At 37.0% G+C, this 22,012-nt stretch overlaps 1 protein-coding gene across 1 annotated transcript in view; it reads right to left on the bottom strand.

Moving 5' to 3' along the window:
• Positions 1 to 14,978: 14,978 nt before the first annotated feature.
• Positions 14,979 to 22,012, bottom strand: part of TMEM47 (transmembrane protein 47) — a 260,959-nt gene continuing 253,925 nt past the window's right edge. The window contains exon 3 of the mRNA XM_068686692.1: positions 14,979 to 15,070. Within this exon, the coding sequence (XP_068542793.1) occupies positions 14,994 to 15,070 (77 nt within the window). The 3' untranslated portion in view covers positions 14,979 to 14,993. The remainder of the gene's footprint in view (positions 15,071 to 22,012) is intronic.

The raw sequence follows: 22,012 nt of genomic DNA, 5'->3' as shown, positions 1-22,012 counted from the left end.
CAGCAAGGTGTTCTACAATTTATTTATGCACAATGCTTAAAATTTTTTGTCTTTAGTGAATCAAAAACATCATTCAGTTTACTTTTCCAGTTTCAGAATTATAATAATAGTTTGCATTAAATATGCAACAGTTTCATAACTGCTTTCTTCCAATCGCTACTGTTTTTATAACTCTCCTTTGTATCTCTCACAAACATCATTCTCGAAACTGTAGAGTTCTTAACTACAAAGTTGTCCTTTGCTCCATCTCTTTAGCCTTTCTCTACACATTTTCTCATTCTGTTATATGTAGTTTCTTGTATATTAGAAGCAGGCATGTCACAGGTCTTAGCAAAAGCCTAATGGTGTTTTTATTTTGTTCCTCAAAGCTTTCTTAAAAATGTTAGATATTCTTTAAAATAGTGAAAATTAATGTAGGCCAAGTTTAGATTTGCTGTAAGCCAAATGGAACTCTGACTTACTACATGTCTAAAATATAGCATAGTCTAATTTGTAATATATAACAAAATACATCTTTCAGGAAATGACATTTTGAATTTCAGGCAAAAACTATACATCATAGGTACTGACTACTTTCATGTTTCTTCTTTCTTAATTGAAAATGTCCACTTACCTTCTTCCGTCTTTCAGACTACTTCAGATATTCTGGAAAATAAAATGGCAAACCCATAAGGTGCAGAGAAGCACACCTGCAGTAACAGAAAGATATTGATTAATCATGTGAAATGGATCAGTGATGAGTTAGCATGTACTCACGGACATTTGTTACAGCAGAATTCAGTTTTACTTGAGTTACTTGTCAAAACAGCTCAGTTTTGGAAAAAGTGTATAAATAAATTCATTACAGCAAAAGTGCTGACTCACAGACCTTGCACACCATATTATGGGAACACCATCGACACTGTATCTGTCATTGTTTCCCACAGTCTTCTGTAACGGACATCCTATTCATTTGGAAGCACAAGCAAGAGGAGCTGCTAAATTATATTTGCAACTTTTACTATAGTTTATCAATAGAGAGACTCTGAGACCATGGAAAGCTCCACAGATTTTCCCTCCGAAGCACCAGGCTTTGTAGCTAGAACACAACTTTATCATTCCAATAACCCTGATTTTTTATTTATTTATTTTTGTTCTGTATTGTCTGTGGCTTGTATCCTTCCTTTCTCAGTCTCATGAGCAGCAACTGAAAGAATAAAGGTCACTTTCATACTTCTAAAATAACAAAGCTTACATAAAAACATTAGCAGCATGAAATTACGGAATATTGGAAGCAACAAAGATTCACTAAAGGTAAACAAAAACTACATTTAGATAACTTTACACATACAGAAAGCCTTAGTCTGCAGACAATTCTGTAATTAACAGCAGAAATAATCCCTCTCTTAATGGTAATGTTGGCCCAAAATCTAATCTTTTGGGAACAAACCATCCTGAAAAAACATGGATTATTGTTACTTGCATTGTACTAGTGCTGCTCGTTCTTTCTGTACCAAAATGTTCCTCTGTGGAGCTTTCCATCTCTCATGGAAAGCCAGAGCAGCACAATTATTTAATAAATCAGGTCTTAGCAATGTTGGACTTGAAAGAACTAAAGACACAAAAACAACAAAACCTTAAGAAAAAGTACCCTTTTCAATCTTTGTTTTTTAGGTCAGAGAAACCTAAATCCTTACAAGTTCCAAATCAACCCTATAGCACAACATCACAGCAAATCTATGAAGAACACAAAAGTTCTTAATCTGATGACATTGAACAAAAGCTGAAATCAATATAAGTTGAGTATACTTTCGAACATAAAATGAATACAAACTAGACAAGTTTTGCTTTTAAACTGTGCTAAAAGAAACCAACAGAATTGAACTATGCCATGCTAAAGAGTAGATCACGATGAAGAACTTGGGTGTTGAAACACCCCTGTGATTAACTTCTGATCATCTGTCTTAGTATAGGGTTAACAGGACCTGTTCAGCTGGCGTTGTTGGTGTAAAAGAGCAAGTGGAGATCCTAGACACTGTTATTATTAGAAATCCTATGGCACTTATTAAAAGTATAGAAGCATTAACATCAGAGCTCCATTCAAATTCCCATTTAGATTATTATCATTAGCTCAGTTTTGACCTTTTGCTGTTTTAGTTGACTGTCATACTCCTCTTTTAACCTTCCTAAAGACTAGTAGGATCATTCTTGTTGTGATCAAGTCCCTGGTCAGGTGTTGCAGGCATAAAACTTGCAAAAGTCATTGGTGCATATTTTAGTAGGAAAGGTTGGGTCAGGATTTTCAAACTTTTTTGAACTCCTCTCTTCAAACCTCCTTGGGATTGTCCTCTGGAAAGCTAAGCTAACATTGATAGCCTGTCTGGTGTCTCACAGTCCCCAAACCCTGCACTAGGACATGCCTGTAGCACACCAATGTAGCTGCCTTCCGTCCCTGTGTGCCACTGGTGAGGGAGGAGCTCAGTGTGATGGCTTCCCAGATGGTAGTGCTGCCATCTGATATCAAATACATCTGACTGTGGCTGCACCCCGACATGCAGGCTATGTACCATCTCCCCACCAGCGAGCTGTGTGTGCTGCGTGCCTGCCACTGCTGCAGCACTGAAACAACCAAGCACAGGATACCGCACTTAGCAGTATCAGTTACATTTTAAAGATATGAAGAAAACATCCCAGGAATCCAAGAAAACAAACCCCACTCTGCTACTGTGTATCAGCCAAATTACCCTGGTTTCAGCCGACATAGAGTTAACTTTCTTCATAGTGGCTGGTCTGGAGTTGTCTTCTGGATTTAGGAGAAAAATAACACTGATAACAAACTGAGATTTTAGTTGTTGCAGAGCAGTGCTTACACAGAGACAAGGACCCTTCTGCTTCTCATGTTGCCCTGCCAGTGAGGAGGCTGGGGGTGCGCAAGGATTTGGGAGGAGACACAACCAGGACAGCTGGCCCAGGATGGCCAAAGGGATGTTCCATCTCATATGGCATCAAACTGGGGGAGATGGCCAGGAAGTGCAGCTGCTGCTCGACGACTGGCTGGGTATCAGCTGGTGGGTGGTGAGCAATTGCATTGTGCATCACTTGGTTTGTATATTATTTTTACTTTTCTTATTGTTGTTGTTGCTATTATTATTTTCGTTCCTTTTCTGTCCTATTAAACTGTCTTAACCTGTGAGTTTTACCCTTTTTATGATTCTCTCCCTCATCCCACAGGGAGTAGTGAGCGAATGGCTGTGTGGTGCTTAGCTGCCTGCTGTGTTAAAACACAATGTGGGGCATGAAGGGTTGAGATAATCAGAGTGTGTTAAAACAAGTTTTGTTATAAGCATTATATGAATTTATTAGTTGCCCGCCACAATGCTGTAAATTCACTTACATTGTGAATTTATTCATTCGCAATGCTCTTTTATGTGATTTCAGGGTTGTTTTTCTTGATTCCTTTCTTGATGTTTATCACCTCTGAGGACTGGCCTAAGTTTGCTTATGGTTTTGCTGGTTTGTATATAGCATGTGTTCATATTACACTGACCGTGAACTTAATCTGATATTTGTACTCAGTATGGTGATCTTTCTCACTCTTTGCAACCTTACCATGGAAACTATTAGCAAGTACAGTCTTTGCTACAGGTGACTTAAAATAGTTTTTGAAAATTTTGAATGTTCTTGAGATATTCAAACTAGCAAGATCCTATTGCTATGTTTCCTACATGTGTTTTGAGTTCATTTATTATTAGACAACTATGTAATAGTACTACCCAGAGATCTGCCCTGAGGCAGGATGTTTATCAATGGAAAGGTGTGCGGCAGGATATGGTATCTATCATGTCACCTCCAATGGTTTTGGAGTTCACCCCTGAACAAATGAAGAATCCTAAAAAGCTGGCAGAATGTTTTGAAAAGGTATGCCTCAGTCCTGGCAGAGCCTGAGATTTGCAGCTCACTGCTCTCTGCTGGGGTCTGGCCTTCACATATCAAACAATATTCAACACTATTCGGCACCTTCGAGAAAATGGCTCTGGATCTGATCCAACTCTGGTGACAGGCACTGCAGCTCATCCAACACCATGACAGGCACTGCAGCTGAACTAGAGAACCAACCTGCAATTACATTGTGCATCACTTGTTTTGTATGTATTATTATTATTTTTTAATTATTATTATTTTATTTTTTTTTCTGTCATATTAAACTGTCTTTATCTCAACCCATGAGATTTACTTTTTTTTTTTTTTTTTTTTTTTTCCAGTTCTCTTTCCCATCCTGCTGAGGGTGGAGAAAGGAGTGGGAGAAGTGAGTGAACAGCTGTGTGGTGCTTAGCTGCCTGCTGGGTTAAACCACAACACAAACAGATTAAAAACTACTCTTTCCTGGGCTTCAAGTGCAGCTGGCAGTTACTGGCACTGTCCCCTCAGAGGACGCAGTCTGATCCTGCACATTGATTTGCACAAATAATCAGGAACTTCTAAAAGTAAGATCAGCAATAACAATTAAAAAGAAGTCACAAAAAAAAAGTTTGCTGTTTGTCAGCAAAGAAGTCACAAAATCATCCCTAGACTATTGTTGTCTTTGTAATAAATGGCTTAGTCTTCAAAATAGGACTGTAATCAAAGTTTACAATTTATTAAAGGAATAGAGGTAAGCAAACAGCGCTGGGTGTGCCGGGAGTCTCTGTTCCACCAAGACGCACACCAGTTACATCAAGCAGCTGATTTTTATGCTCCTAGGCTGATACATATTCATTACTACTTCTAAAAAAAAAAGGGTTATTATAATTAGTTTCTGGAATCCAAACCCTCCTACTGGAGCATGCGTATCAGTCTCCGGTGGTCCCTCAGGGGGTCTCTGGGGTTCTCTTGTGCTGAAGGCTCATAGTCTTCCTCCCTCTTGTCCTCCTTTGTCCAGCTCGGCTGTATGTCAGAGACTTGTGCAACATCCCCTGCAAGCTTTGTCTTTTAGTTCTTCAGCTCTCCCCGTCTCCTTAATCTCCTGGCCAGATATCAGAGACTTGTATAGTGTCCCATGCAATAGTCATAATAGTTAGCAATTATTCTGAAACCCCCCAGATATCAGAAACTTCAAGGAAAAGCCTACAAATACCTTTCCCTTCAAGCTCTCTATTGACACAAATTGCTAAAACATTCCTTTGCAAGGTACAAGAATTATATACATTAACCACTCTGTTTTTCTTAGACTTGTGGTTATACAAGGGTATGTAAGACAGAAGGTCACATTCATCATACCATGCGGCCCTAGCACTGTTCCATACTGACACAAATCAGATGAACATATCTCACATCTTGAATACAAAAAGTGCAGCTAGCTGCATTTTCAGGTTTTGAATACTACATACTTCTGTCATCATCTCGAGGAAACAATTTCTCTATTTTGTTGAAACAGAAGAAACTGAAGGCATTTCCCATCATATAAATAACTGTAATATAGTTTCGGGGTAGCCTTCAAGTTGCTGCAGGTCTGCTTCAAGCTGAGAGTGCCAAACTACATGTGACTCATTGCAGAAGCTGAAGAAAAGAAAAACATCAGTGCTGTGTCTCAGCTTCTTCAGAGACAGACATCTGCTTTGGAGAATCAGTTAAAAGTTGGGATTTATACAATGAGAAAACTATTCCATCCTCCCTCCAAGGCAACAAGAAACTCCTCTCTTTTGCCTCAATATGCTGTTGTTTTTTCCAAGGAGTATCCTTCAGCAAATGTTTTATTCTTGGCTGCAGAAAAGCTTTCTTAGGTTTGTTATTTTACACTGAAGTAAGGAGCTCTGTTAAAACACATAAAATATTCCATGTACGACCATGAAATCAAGATTCACATTTTTCCAGAAGCTGCAACCCTGATTTGTCATTCTCAGATTGTTAAATATTATTCCATGCAGAACATGCAAAATGTCAAAGGTGTGGAGGACACATTAGCTAACTAAAGAGATAAAATAACATTATCTTTATTTTGTCTGGGGTATCTTTGAGAGATTGCCAGCCAGCATTATCTTTCTAGAGGTTTGTGAAGATTTTACTTAAAAGAGTAATTCTAGGTCTCTTGATGTGTTTAGATGAATATATAATACCTTTTTGTAAGAAATACTTTATCAAAAACAAGTAATTAGGTGTAATGGAGAAGAAAGTGAATGAACTGTAATAGTCTGTAATACGGAGGAAATCAGCCCACACCATCTCATGTGCATTCTATCCCTTAACCAAACTGTAAGCAACTTCTGTAAGCAGTAATGTATGCCATTACCTGAAAGATACAGTTCCACTTCTGACCAGCCTCAACACAAACATGCTACCTGACTGCAGGCAGGTAACCATCAAAGCATAACCTCCTGACAGAAATATGGTTCCACATGAGGATCAACAGGGATGTAGGATCTTCCTAAACAAGGCTCAGGGGAAGGAGACCACAGAAGTGATCGGTCACCATCTAGCCAGTCTAAACCTGAACAGGGCTTTAAGGGTGTCAACAGGACATTAGGAAGGGCTCCCTGGGTCAGAACGGGATCCAGTTTGTGAGGTTACATCAGGTGGTAGAGGACATTTTTTTAACTCTTCTTGGATGGCCAAGATAAAACTAAGCCTGGATTCCTCCCATCAATTGGGAATATTTAACTTTATTATTTTTCTATTTTTAACAGATACTACAGGACAAAGAGGATGGGAACATCACACATCCTTCAGACATGGCATGGCTAGAAGCCTGCATGATAGAAAATAGTTTTTGATAAGTACCACATGAATCAAACTGTAGTGACTGTTTTATACAATGCAATACACAATCCACTATAAGGCAAAAAGCACATGGCAAAGGAATTTATTTGTGGGCTCTCTGGACGGTATTTGACCTCAGGCAGCTACACCATACAGGTCTCTTAATGTACTTCACATTCTGCAACATCGGGTGATGAATATCAGGGATATATGAGCTACATGATATTTCTTAATTTCTTTAACTGAAACATAATGTGAAGAAATTGTTTTGGGAACAGCCATTTACCCAAATCACATACATTTATAAAATTGGGTCTTATATTATGTACAGACAGATACCTGTGGATGCATTTGTGAGCCAAAATTAAATGCATAAGGAAATAATCTTTGCTACAACACTACACCTCTCTGTTGTGTATTTTTGGATTCTGCTTTGGTAATTAAAAACTTTATGAGCAGTTCATTGCAGAATAGTAAAAATGTGTTAAAATCCATTAACACAGATTGAATATATTCATGAAACGTTTCTTTGGTAAAATAATGAAACTGAGTTCACTATTTTTCTCCTTCTTCTAGTAAGAAATTATTCCATTGGAAAGACAAAATAAATTGAGTAAATTGTGAATAAAATAGAGTATAAATAAACAGTTATTTTAAACCAAGTCATGCAAGCTTTTTATTTATGCAGCAACTTTCATCTATTAGAAATACTGTGCCAATCTTAATTTTAGGGAAAATTCCCAGCAATATAGTAGAGTTAGATAAACTTATGTTCCCACAGAAGCATCTGGGAAGTAGCTATTCTAAATCCTAATGTTACTAAAAAGATCTGATTTGGGGAAATAAGGAATCTACACAACAGAATTCAAAGCTTTTTTTTTTTTTTTTAATTTAGTTCACTTCTTTCACTGCTGATTTCATGCACATTTTAGAAGTCAACTTCTTTTTCTATTGCTTATGAGCAGTCCAGAATATACAGATAAGAAAGTGTTCTTCATCAAGTGATTACTAAATGTAAAATATGGCGATGCCAGGCAGGAGCACAAAAATACAGACCTTGAAAGGAGGGAAGGTCACTGGGATGAAGACATTGCTATTGACACTGCACACTGAACGTTTGGAAATTTTCCTTAATTTTTAGTAAGTAGCCATGGTCTTGTTAGAATCAGTGCCAAATGTTGTATACATTAGAGCCAAAAGATACATAAAATTAAGCTATGAAAGCCAAATAAAAATATTAAATGTCAACTGCTTTTTTTTTCCTTGGAACTCAGGATCGTGTGTAAAGCAATCTTGAAATTATGCTGACATATTTCTTTGGAAATAATTTTCCAGCAACCTGCAATGCCATATTTGTTTTTCATTTTATGTTACATAGCCATTAAAATGAAAATTAGAAGCCTAAAGGGCAAAATAATCTATCATGGCAATTTGGTATATGATATTTGAAACCAAATGAGCACAGACCAACGGTACTATAAATATGTTATTACTAAGGTCAATTATAATTGATATGAAAACCAGGTGAATAAAGGAATAATCTTTCCATCTACTGAGGGCATAGATAGCTGTTCTTATTAAAATAAAATTAATTAACTATGTAATTTTGTTTTTCTTCCTGGGTTCCTTTCTGTCTCCAAATTAGTTCTGAGGAACTCCACACCTTTATCTTACACATTAATTTATAGCCTTCCAAGTGTTTCAGAAGCGCTTCTTCCTTCCTAGTCATGACATCTTTCCTAGTTGGGGCAGTGTGTCTCTAGGTACAGGTTGTGCCTATTGCTCTGCATATGATACACAAATTTAGACCTGCAAAGTGTGAGTACATTTGTATGGAGATTTGTCACCTCGGGTCCAGCTGTTCTGTATCTTTCTTTCCATGATGCCAAACATCTGCAAGCATTCAATGTTCACAGCTCTCATTTACTGTTGGGCTGTACCTGATTCCTGGCCTGACTACGCACTATAGTGGGAAAAAATTAAAACAGGGTTGGAAGTGGAAGACCAAGAGGTAGTACTGTATCTAGAAGTGATTTCTCTCTTTGAATATCTATATAATTTGGGAATAAGTTGTAGTTTTGAGTATGGTTACTCAAACACCACGTGTAGTGGGAGCAACACTGGAAGGTGAGAGGCTATCTCCAGTTCCAGGAGCTCAGCTGGCACTACCTGGGGCAGGGAGGCTCATGGAGGTGTTCAGCCCCCACCATGCTGGCATGTGTTCAGCCTCCTCTTTGGTTCAGGTAATGTAAATCGTCCCACGTTCCTTTATCCTGCCTCTTGCACAGGCCACTAAGAAGCAGGTGCAACATGTATGGACAAGATTAACAAATGAGTACTTGTCCACATTTTATATAAGAACATTTTTGATTGGTAAATTAATGTACACTTACACAATAAATATATTGTAAAAGGCAGACTAAAACATTTTGTTTCTTAAACAAAAATAAATCTTCTGTGCATTGCTACAGTCCCTGAAACAATGCAAACATTACACAGAAAGAAGAACATTTAAAACCAGAAGTTTCCAGTTGATCATTGTGTCTTGGTGCACATCAGTGTGGATTAGAATTGCTAATGAGATGAAATCTTTGGAGAAATTACTATGGCAAATATTTAATTAAATTGTTTTGCTTTACTGAAATAGCTAAACTGTAGATCTGATATTGCCTTATATAAATGGACCACTCTCATGACTGGAGTGCTGCAGTGTCTGTCTATAGGCTTTTCAGAAGGGACAGGCAGCACAGAAGGGTGGTGGTGTGGCTCTCTATATTAGAGAGTTTTGGAGTTGTGGAACTTGAGGCTGGGAATGATAAGGTTGAGTCCCTATGGGTTAGGATCAGTGGGAAGGCCAACAAGGCAAGCATCCTGGTGGGGGTCTGTTATAGACCTCCAAACCAGGATGAGGAGACTGATGAGGAGTTCTACAGGCAGAGACAAAAGTTGTGAAATCGTCAGCTCTTGTTCTTGTGGGGGACTTCAACTTCCCTGACATATCCTGGAAGCACAACACAGCCCAGAGAAAGCAGTCTAGGAAGTTTCTGAAGAGCGTGGAAGATAGCTTCCTGACGCAGCTGTTTAGTGAGCCTACCAGGGGAGGTGCCCCGCTAGACCTTCTGTTCACAAACAGAGGAAGACTGGTAGGAGATGTGGTGGTTGGAAACTGTCTTGGGCAGAGTGACCATGAAATAGTAGAGTTCTCCATTCTTGGAGAAGCCAGGAAGGGGACCAGTAAAACCTCTGTATTGGACTTCCAGAGGGCCTACTTTGAACAATTCAGGACACTGGTTGGCAGAGTCCCTTGGGAGGCGGTTCTGAACGGCAGAGGAGTCCAGGAAGGCTGGGTGTTCTTCAAGAAGGAAATCTTAATGGTGCAGGAGCAGTTTGTCCTCACATACCCAAAGATGAGCTGGCATGGCTGAAAAGAGAATTGTGGCTTGAGTTTAGGAGAAAAAAGGAAGGTTTATAATATTTGGAAAAGAGGGCAGACCACTCGAGAGGACTATAAGGATGTTGCAAGGCAGTGCAGGGACAAAATTAGAAAGGCCATAGCTCATCTGGAGCTCAATCTGGCTACTGCCATCAAAGACAACAAAAAATGTTTTTACAAATACATCAACGAAAAACAAAGGACGAAGGAGAATCTCCATCCTTTACTGGATGCAGGGGGAACTTAGTTACAAAAGATGAGGAAAAGGCAGAGGTGCTTAATGCCTTCTTTGCCTCAGTCTTTAGTGGCAAAACCAGTTACTCTCTGGATACCCAGTACCCTGAGTTGTTGGAAGGGGTTGGGGAGGAGAATGTGGCCCTCACTATCCATGAGGAAATGGTTGGCGACCTGCTACGGCACTTGGATAAACTCAAGTTGATGGGGCCAGATGGGATCCACTGAGAGAACTGGCAGAGGAGCTGGCCAAGCTGCTAACCATCATTGTCAACAGTCCTGGCTATCGGGGGAGGTCCCAGTCAACTGGCAGCTGAGGAGCGGCTGAGGGAGCTGAGTTTGTACAGCCTGGAGAAGAGGAGACTCAGGGGAGACTTTATTGATCTTTATAAGTACAATAAAGACTGTAGCGAGGTGGGGGTTGGTCTATTCTCCCACGTGTCTGGTGACAGGATGAGGGGAATGGGCTGAAGTTGTGCCAGGGGTGTTTTAGGTTGGATATTAGGAAGAACTTTTTTACTGAGAGGGTTGTTAGGCATTGGAATGGGCTGCCCAGGACAGTGCCACCACCATCCCTAGAGGTCTTTAAAAGACATTTAGATGTTGAACTTAGTGATATGGTTTAGTGGAGGACTTGTTAGTGTTAGGTCAGAGGTTGGACTTGATGATCTTGAGGTCTCTTCCAACCTAGACAATTCTGTGATTCTGTGATTCTGTGAAATAAATAAAGCCAAAATTTGCCCCTCAGAGTTCTTTAAATCTTCTATGAAGGATTAAGCTACAGAATCAAATAGCTTTGTTTCAAAAGCTATTCAGGAAACCTCACTTGTTGCACAAAATATAAGAAATATGCAAATCATGTTTTGCTTTGGATAAAAGCATACCTATTGTAATTTTAAAAGACAGAATTGGCCAGCTGAATTCTGGAAGCCATGGTAGCAGGAACACTGAGATGCTACAGAACATTTAGGATTAATTTTACTAAAAGAATGATGCCAGAATTTAACAGTGTTCTGCCATACCGTGACCTAGAAGTACAAGCTTTATGAATATGCATTATGAATCTTTTGTTTTTGTTGTTGTTTGTGTTTTTTTTGTTTGTTTAGCAGATCATCCAGTCATCCATGAATCAATATTTGTTATTCATGAGAATTTGCTGAATACAAAGGAATAGAAATTTAAAACAATTTATTAGGTCTTTAAAATCAGTGTGTTTATTCTTTGCTATTATAGTTTGGTTGTTCACCTGGTTTTTTTTTTTTTTTTTTTGATATATTTGTCAACTATTTAATCTTGCACTTCTAATAGGAGCCTCTGGTGGTTAAACATCAGACTAAAATTGATCTTAGAAAGACTACCTGTTGGTTTTCAGACTACTGAAAGAGAACTCTGTGGTTCCATGAACTATATTTAGTATTTCAAAGGTAACTAAAGAGAATTTTTTTTTTTTTTTGGGGGGGGGGAGAGTGGGAGAGGGGTGAGTAAATTTAAATTTACCATTAGAAAATTGCTAGGTATCCACATTTTATTTTTATTTTTATTTTTATTTTTATTTTTATTTTTATTTTTATTTTTATTTTTATTTTTATTTTTATTTTTATTTTTATTTTTATTTTTATTTTTATTTTTATTTTAGTGGAAGAAAACTTATGGCAAAAGTGTAGTATGGCAACTCAATCCATAATTAACAGATCTTAATTCTTAATTTAAGTAATGGAAGAATTTGAAAATCAGGTTATAGATTTCCTTCGTTTAGCTGTTAATTTTCCCCTCATTGATAGATGTAACATATTTGAACTTGTTTTAACATTTTCAAGTGACTTTTTGCATACTTAATGTGCTTAAAATACATTTTCAAAAGATTCTCATTTCCTGAAATGAAAATATTCTTCTTTAAGAAGACCTTTCCCTTTCTATTATGCTTGAACCTGAGGCTTACTATCTTTTCCCAGCATAAGGTGGTAACTTTTATTTGTTCATTTACAAAAGCAGTCAGTCATGTAGATAACGGCTATGAAAAGTAAGACTTTCAGTGCCATTAAGGATTCTGAAAAGTTTTCATTAACAATATGTTTATTGTATTGTGTGAACAAAAGAAAAGCACACAAGGATCAGTAAAGCACTAAATATAGTTAATCTGCCAAAGGAAAAGTGTTATATGGAAGAGTGAACTCCACAGTGGTAACTTAACAGTTACCCCACACATTTTTTTCACAGTTTCAGCAATAATGAATTTAATCAAATATACCTGAAGAAAATTATTGGTAAGAGTAGATTGAAGTTTTAGAGGTTATTAGTAATTTGTTTTCTGCAACTATGCATATTGATAGGATGATAGGAAGCTGACTTAGCCAAGTATTGATTTAGTAACTTGTTTCTGTAAAAGAAAAAATTTTGAAATACCTCATCAGTTATAGTCATAAGATTATCACCTTGAATAGCTAATGAAAGGAGGCAGCTATAAGATAGCCAGCATGGTTTCCTGTCTCAAAATCCACAGAGAAAGTTGCGACTGAACCAAGGAGGGAAGGAAAAACTGAGGTGAAGAGAATAAAAGCTGTGTGTCATTGCAGAAATATGTCCTAGCTCTGTAAAAGAAGTTTTAAAGGCGGAATTCAACTGAATAGGGCGATTAAGAAACCTGTTCCTGGACTTGATAATCAAAATGCACAGGAATAACTTTTGCAATCAGAATTTTAGGTATGGAAATAAAGCATTGAATATACAAAGCTGAGAAAACTGTTCTGCAGTTGAAACTAGAAGTCTCTGATTATGAACAGGAAAACTCCTGTACATGTCTTTAAAAGCCATGAAATTTCAGATTGAACAAACATTTTTTTTGTGTGTGTGTGTCTTTTTCTTCAGCCTTCAGATCTATCAACTTAAGACTTCTGCCTGAGGAGTTACTTGTTGACCTTCTCTGGACATGCTCCAGCACCTCAATATCCTTCTTGTAGCGAGGGACCCAAAACTGAACATGGTATTTGAGTTGCAGCCTCACTAGAGCCGAGTACAGAGGAACTATCACTTCTGGAGTCCTGCTAGCCACGCTATTTCTGATACAAGCCAAGGTGGTGTTGGCCTCCTTGGCCAACTGAGGGCACTGCTGGCTCATTGACCAATACTCCCATGTCCCTTTCTGCCAGTCAGCTTCCAGCCACTCTTCCCCCAGCATTTAACACTGCATGCGGTTGCTGTGCCCCAAGTGCAGGACACAGCCTTGTTGAACCTCATAAAGGTGTCCTTGTCCAATCTGTCCAGCCTATACAGATCCCTCTATAGAGCCTTCCTACCCTTGAACAGATCAACTTTTGCGCTTAATTTGTTGTCTGCAAACTTGCCGCGGGTATACTTGATATCCTGGTCAAGATCATTGATAAAGATATTGAAGAGAACTGGCCCTGCTACTGAGCCCTGGAGGTACCACTAGTGAGTGGCCTCCAGATGGATTTAACTCCATTCTCCGAAACTCTTTGGGCCTAGCCACTCAGCCATTTTTTAATCCAATGAAGCGAATAGCTGTCCAAGCCATGAGCAGCCAGTTTCTTCAGGAGAATGATGTGGGAACTGGTATCAAAACACTTGCCAAAGTCTAGGTAGACCACATCCACAGCCTTTCCCTTGTCCACTGAGCACGTCACTTTGTCATACAAAAAGATCAGGCTCATCAAGCAGGACCTGCCTTTCATCAACCCATGCTGACTGGGCCTGATCACCTGGTTGTCCTGTAAGTGCTGCGTGATGGCACTTGAGATAATCTGCTCCATGAGCATAATGAGTTTCCATAGCACTGAGGTCAGACTGATACGCCTGTAGTTTCCTGGATGCTCCTTTTGGCCCTCCTTGTAGATGGGCGTCACGTTTGCTAGCTGCCCATCTTAGAGCACAGTTAGAAACTGCGTTGTTTGTACTTAATCCTTCCTTCCGTAAACATGGTTGTCTTACTGAAAGACTCCTAAAGTCATGGCAGTGTTTTCTAATTTGAAAAATGCTAAAGTACAGTTAGTTCTACATAATGATCCAACTTTCTCAGAAGTAACATAGATAATCAACTCACGAGTTACAGATGTGTTTTCTTTCTTATTACAGAGAAAGCTTCTTTAATCCTAAAATGGGCTTCTTACAGAAACATTTTCTCATTAAGGAAGTTCTGTATAACTGAACTTGGTGTGGTTAAACACATGGCTGTTGCCAGCACTCCATGAAAAAGACAATCAGTGGATGTGTTGCTCTTGTTGCTCTGAGCAACTCTGCCCATAAGTACTCAGCAGTGTGGCTGTTGATGTTCCTTGCACTCGCAGCTCCTTACCTCCTTACTTAGAAAGCGATTAAAGAAAACCTGTACTTGTGCACTTGTGCAGTATTTTTTTTTTTTTGTCTGTTTGTGTGTGAGTGTTCATCATCTGATTTTAGCTGTTTTGTTTTAGCCCTCCAGCTTCTTGTACGTCCATAAATATTGTTTGTGCATTTTTTGGACCTGTGTTTTTTTCCAGACAGTTGCAATTTCTTCTAGAGATTCCATGATTCTTCTACTTTTTCAGTTGTGGCAGTTTGTGTTTCTTTCCTTTAACTGCATATATGTGCTGATTTGAAATACATCATATGTCATCTGTCCTCAATATTTTTTGAAGTAGTTCCAGGACACCAATACCATAGTAGCAGCAGCAAGTGATTTGTCTTCATAGGAAGATGCTGAGAAAGAGGGAGAAGTAAAATAAGACAGAAAATATAGATTTGTTTTTTCAGGCTTAATTTTGAGAGTGAATTAAGCTAAATGCCTGGAATTCTGCTTAAATTTCTCATAGCTGCATCCAACTGTTCATGACCAAATTGGAAAAATCTCATGATCCTGCTGACCTTATGCTACCCATGAAACTTGTTTTAGACATAATTCGAATCCTGAAAACATTTAGTCATCGTCAAGTATTCCTGAACCATCAGCAAACAAAGTTGTGTCACAAGGTTTCATTTTTTTAATACTTTAGTAGTAACCTTTGAGCAAATAGAAATAATTAAAAACAAACAAGCAAACAAAAAACACAAATCTTATTCTTGCATCTTTCATAAAATTCACTATGCCAGTTCTCTATGACATGGTGAAACTATACTCTTTCATCTTGCAAAAATTACTGCTTCCAGAATGCAGTCTTTGATGAGGAAACAAAAATATTTACCTTGCATACATTTTGATACTTGATTTCAAAAAAAGAAACACAATGAAGTTACTGAAAATACAGATTTTGAAAAAAACTTGCATGGTATCACATTTGCAGACTCTGTTTTAAAGCAAGCATTGATTTACTTGTAACAAGGAGTAAATGATATAAAGCTGCCTACATATCACTGTATGTTACCTGAGATCTAAATCCTTTCAACTTTACTGTACAATTACATAGTAGACTCAAGGTAATGCTGACCAAAGTAGATGCCACTCTAGTAGCAGAGACTGAACAGTAGGCATGGATATTCTTGAAGTCTGCAAGGTTTGTGAAATAATAATAATAATAAAAAAAAATCATCTTTTTTAGGATGTATTATTCCTTCCTCCAAACATCCAGTTACCAAGCTGCTCACAAACCTCAAATCAATTTTTATAACAGATGACAGGACACAGAAAAAGGAATTTAAAGTAAGCAGTCAATAAAAGGTATGAAGCAACCTTGAAGTGAAATAAAAACCCAAAAGAATGTTAGAACTTCAAAACAAAATGAGCTTCCTCTTCAATGTGTGTAAGTGAAAAGGACATTTGATCCTTTCTACATCCTTGAAGTACCGAGACTGAAAGTAATGCTTTGCAATGTAATGCTTCATTAGTTCAAAGCACTGTGTAAACATTAGCTAATGAAATTTCATAGTATCTCTGCGAGGTGAGCTCTATTTCTCTTATATGGCAGGCACGAAATGGAGATTTTTTTTTGTCCAAGGACACACTACAAGACATATACTGCACTGGAACTCTTATTTTCTAGCCTGTGATTATTTCTTTACCCTACAGTGGGTTTTAGTCATCTTGAAGTACATATTAAGAATGCTTGGACTGTCTACAAATTGCATACAGAAAAAAGAAAGAGAAAAAGAAAAAGAAAGGGAAAAAGAAAAAGAAAGAGAAAAAGAAAAAGAAAGAGAACAAGAAAAAGAAAAAAAGAAATTTTCCCCCACTACAAATTCATGTTTTTTATTAAAAGTACTATATAAAATATAGAACTAAAATTATGGTGGTTTTGGAGGTTTTGATCCATTAAAAGTTATTTTCTTTCTTCGAGACATGCAAAATCAGAACTGTTAGCATAATAAATCATATGTATTGTTTTTGTAGTTTGGATGTTACTATTGTGCAAATATTGTGCGTGACTGTACAGAACAAGGTTCTTCACTTGATAGTACATACGCAAACCAAGTATGGGCAGGTAAGATGCTAAATGTAAGATACCTGATTTGAGTTAACTTCACAGATTGCAAATCCAAGTGTGAAACTAGAATTTTGATTTGAAACAAATGTTTACAAACATTACAAACAGAGTTACAAACTCTGCAGTAAAGCTGCTTAGGGTACAGCCCATTTCTGCAAAGTTTCTGTATATAGTTCAGTGAAGTTGATTTTTATGGCAAACTTACACTACAGGGAAGTGGGCCTGAATAATAAGTTTTCTCTGGAGAATTTAGGTAGCTCAGCAACCTAAGACATGATTAATCCTGGGAAAGACTACAAAAATTATTTCCTTCTTTCTTAATCTCTAGTATATGAATTTTTCAGCTGATCAAATATTACCATACTGAAAGGAACTGCTGTGTCTGCTGCAGTTGTCATATAGAAATACTGTGAGTTATTGCATGTGGCCTCAGGCTTTATTAGGCAAACATACAGCTCACTCCTAGCTATGAGAGCTTAGGTTAATTCCTCATATGAAAGCACCGCAACACCAGCTTTTTCCCTATTTCATCTGAGTTACTTTTTTGGAGGTTTTCTATAAACATAATTCACATGATTATCCGTGATGAATCACCAGTTGCTATCACCACTCTTGTTGCCACTTGCTGAAGGAGCAAGGACTGAACTGATGCATCAACAAAACCACACCTTGCATCCCAGAAGTAGCTTACACTTGCCAGGGTTGAGGCAAATGAGTGCATGAACACAGCTCCCTGCAGCAGTTGGATGGGTACAGTGCCTTGTGACATGTATTTTTCTTAAACTAGAAACACATTTTCAGTCTTACAAATCTTCACATGTATCCTTGTACAAGCATAAAGTATCTGTGACTGCAATATCTGGCTCTGGGGAGGGCTGCATGGCCCCAGGCCATGGGGAATCATGTGGTCATTACCTCTTATGTCATCCTCAGCCTTGGGCAGGGGAGGAAGGCTGAAAACAGGCCACTTCACCATTCTAGAGGTTCCCCTCACAGGCTCATGTCACTGGCAGAAACAGTATGTCCCAGCCTGTGTATGAGGCTCTGCATAAAAGTTTATGATATATGCATTTATATATATACACACTTACACACATATACACTTTTAAAAACAAACAAAACTAACAACCAATTCAATGCTAAAAAATCTGCAGTGAATATCTACTAAAGTTCTCTGGAGCATGCTAGATTGACAAATTCACCCTTTTAAAACTAGAAGAGATACAGAGTCCAGTGGGATTTTCTGAAAGGAACATCATTAAAGGGTAATAGGAGATTGGAGATGAATACCTGGAAGAGAAAAGAAAATGGAATTTCAGTATAGCGAATAGTCAAGAGGAGAGAAAGTAGAATGAAATGAAAAAAAAAAAAAAAAAAAAAAAAAGATATAAAACATTCAGTCTTTACCCAGGACTCGTTGAAGATGCTGCATATAAAATGTGTACAATGTCGGTCAGAATTCTTCAACAAGCAGAACTGTTATTTTCATCTTAGTACATTTTTATTTGTTTTGTTTCATTTTCCTTGCATTTCATTTGGATTTATTGTTTTAATTATTTTTATTGGAAATGTTAGAAGATGCCATTCCACACCTAGATAAAGGTGACCATTTCCTATGAAGCAGGCCTTTTGAAATTAATATATTTATAAATCTTTTAAATCTTTAAGACAGGGAGGAAGAGATTTTTGGGAGGAAGAGAACAGGCATGCTACAGTGAACCAAAATATTAAACTTTTAAATGCAGTTTTTGTGCAGGAAATCAAAGGACCAAACTTGATGTTGAAAAAACATCAACATCTCTTCCTTCTGAGTTTTATGTACTGATGGCATTTGAGGATCTGTGTCATGAGCTATATGGTACACCACCAGAAACTTTCAGATCTTTGCCACCTACTGCAAGTTCAAACTATAATTAAAATAAAAATTGTTGTTTTGGTGTGGTTTACATGTTAATGGGACTTTTATTAATTTCCTGAATGTGTGACCTTTTCAAAACTGGCCATCCTTACTGTCTCTTTTGGACTACCTAGCCCTCTGAACTGCTGCACACATGTATCTTCCTGATTCTTTTGCAGAATGCGAATGACTTCTGCTGGTTACCATGGGGACATGAGCAGGGACCATGAGATGCATAGCAACAATGCTCCTATTTTTGCCACTTTTTCTTTTGTGACAAAAAAGAGGAACTGCAACACACATACGCTTTCTGTTTATTTTCTTCTCACATGCACATATACACAAAATATTTGCTCCCCTTTAGCTAACATACATTAGATACATTGAATCTTTAAAGCATGAAATCAGATTACTATGTTTTCAGGTCACTAACGGAAAAATAGGAAATGACTACAAGAAATATTATTCTTTTGAAATACAAACTTCTTCGACAATCTTGAGGTACTTAAAAGATATCTGAATTACGCCAGTATTTAACAAAAGCAAGAAGAAAAACTTTGGATAAAATCAGAAATACATGCACACATGAGTATCTTGAGAAAGAGATAGTCTTTTAAAGAACACGGTCTATTCTACACTAGAGTTGCATAAATCAGACAGACAACAAAATGGACTGTCATGGTTTTGATTTGGCTTTCTTTTTAGAATGGCGCTCTGGTAACTTTAAAAATAAGCAGCATTTAGCCTAATATTTTGCATGAGGATCTACCAACTGCACTCCCTAAATCCTTCCTTCCTCCCTCTGTCTCTCCCTCTCTTTTTTGCAATTAACTCTTGGCTCTCTCATGTCCTTTTTTTTATCACTTGTAATGAATTTAAGCATTGTTACAACTACAATTTTCCAGGGAGATAAGTCATTCAGTAACAAGACAGAAATCAATGTTGCTTAGTCATATGTTATTTCTTTATTCTGTTATCTAATTAGTATGAAAACCTCAATTTTATTAGGTATTGTTATAATATGTTCTCAAAGGATAAAGACAACAAGACCTAAACTCTGCTACTTGCACAATTCAAATTGTCAGGCTGCCATAGCTTTCTGGTGTTTGTGGTTCTTCCTCCACTGAATCCTTAGATGAAAAAATGCTATGTCATTACTTTGTTTTGGCGCCACTATTCAGATGGTATCACTTTATAAAAGCATTTCATTCTCCAAGGACTAAGTTGCTCTAAAAATTTTCAGACACAAAAATAATAAATAACAAATTAGGTCACTAGGAAGATACAGCAACTTTTAACTGCCTACATGATAATGCTGATGTAGAAATTCACTTACTTTCAATTTCTAGCCTGAGATGTTTTAACAAAAAAGAAAAACTTTTAATTTTGTTTTGAGAAATGAATGGAAGAAAGATATACACATGAGACATAGACTGAACATCTCCTGTGAAGAAATGCTGGGGACACAATCCTAAAAACCATCCCTTTGAGCACCTTCCTGTCTCCTGTAGGTCAGGGCTTCTCTTCCAGTAGTAGCACAAGGCAAAGGAAGAGCAAGAGCCTGAGGATGTTTGTGAACATGTGTAATATATAAAGTGCAGCAGAGGGAGCATTGGTTGCTTCATGCCAGGGTAAATCTGATTTTTTTCCTAACTGTGTTTGACTATTAACAGTAAGAGGACATTGTAGTAGTCCTGCTGGATAACCTGCCTATGAGTACATATGGGGCCCATCTAGGACTACAAACATTGGTAGATCAAGAAGTAAACATGTTACTGTAACCGTCTGTGCCATAATTCAAATTTAAAACAATCATTCACCACAAGGTCTCACACTGCCCTTCTTTCTCCCTGCCTTCCCACCCTCAAACACCCATCCAAGAGTTCCCCTACTAGCCATTAGATGATGGAAATTTTCAAAGCCAACCAAAGAAGATAGCAGCCTTGCAGCTCCAAGGAAAAGTAACAGCTTCCAGCAGTTGGAACAAAAACACACTTTTACAATTGAAATGCTTTCTCCATGTTCTTGTCCTTTATCTCATTGTCTTTCTGAGTAGGAGATTAAACCAGAGAAATGAAATACATCCAAAAACTTTCAGTTATCAAGAGGGAATGTAACAGCAAATGAATGAAACAATACAAATGAATCTGACACTACTGGGCAATATTTGATTGTAATTGTATGCACAACATGGATTTTTGATAGATTTGCCATCTATTTATTTAAACAAGAATTACATTTATGATATCCTATAGAGGATCATAAATATTCAAAGACCTAAATTTTCATTAGTACTTTAGCAAGTAAATTTTCAAAGTGATGCACAAAGATTTGACTGCATGAGTCCCATTAGTGTCACTACTTTTAAAATTTATTTCCTATGAATTTCTGGAGAGACGATGAGAAAAAAAAAAAAAAAAAGACTGTCACAATTTTAAGAAGACAAGGAAACTGTGTCATCACTTTGGCACTCCAGTATTTTAATCGGTAAAAGAATAACTTAAGTCATATCTTCAAAAGTAAGCTCTATTTTAGGCACAAACACAGATGGTGGTATTCCTTCCAGAGCTTCTGCTGCACATTATTAAGCAATGCATTAATAGGTCTTTCCTTTCCGGCCAATATTAACAGTAGGCCAATCCTGCCTGTCTTCTGGGAAGATTTTAGTAGGAGCTCTTCATCTTAAAATTAGAAACTGGAGTATGCATTTAGGGTCTGAAATTACAAAGTCTATCAGTGGGATATTTATTTTATTTTATTTTATTTTATTTTATTTTATTTTATTTTATTTTATTTTATTTTATTTTATTTTATTTTATTTTATTTTATTATTTTATTTTATTTTATTTTATTTTATTTTATTTTATTTTATTTTATTTTATTTATTTTATTTTATTTTATTTTATTTTATTTTATTTTATTTTATTTTATTTTATTTTATTTTATTTTATTATTTTATTTATGAGAGAGAGCTCTGTTCCCCTTTGGCCAGCTATTAAGTTACATTAATAAAACTAGAAAATTCTGTCTTTCTTTCATAAAAAAAAATATATAATTTAATTATTTATTTATGGGTGGCCGTATTTTAATTTTTTAATTCAACTTTTTTTTTTTTTCCATGCATAGTGTTAGCAATATGGTTTGTCTTTCCCCAAAATATTGGTTTAAAACAAATTGTATATTATTGCCATATTTTTTCTATAGTGTCCATAACATATGAGAGCAGTCACAATTTCCTCAAATATGTAGTTTTTCTCAAAGAAAGTTTTGGATAGTGTAGCCATCTATCACATGCATCACTGCTAATTTTGAAGTTCAGTTAGGAAG

Source organism: Anas acuta, chromosome 1, assembly GCF_963932015.1.
Source record: "Anas acuta chromosome 1, bAnaAcu1.1, whole genome shotgun sequence".
Lineage (NCBI taxonomy): Eukaryota > Metazoa > Chordata > Aves > Anseriformes > Anatidae > Anas > Anas acuta.
The sequence above is the reverse complement of the archived record's forward strand: the minus strand, read 5'-3'. Positions and strand labels throughout refer to the sequence as shown.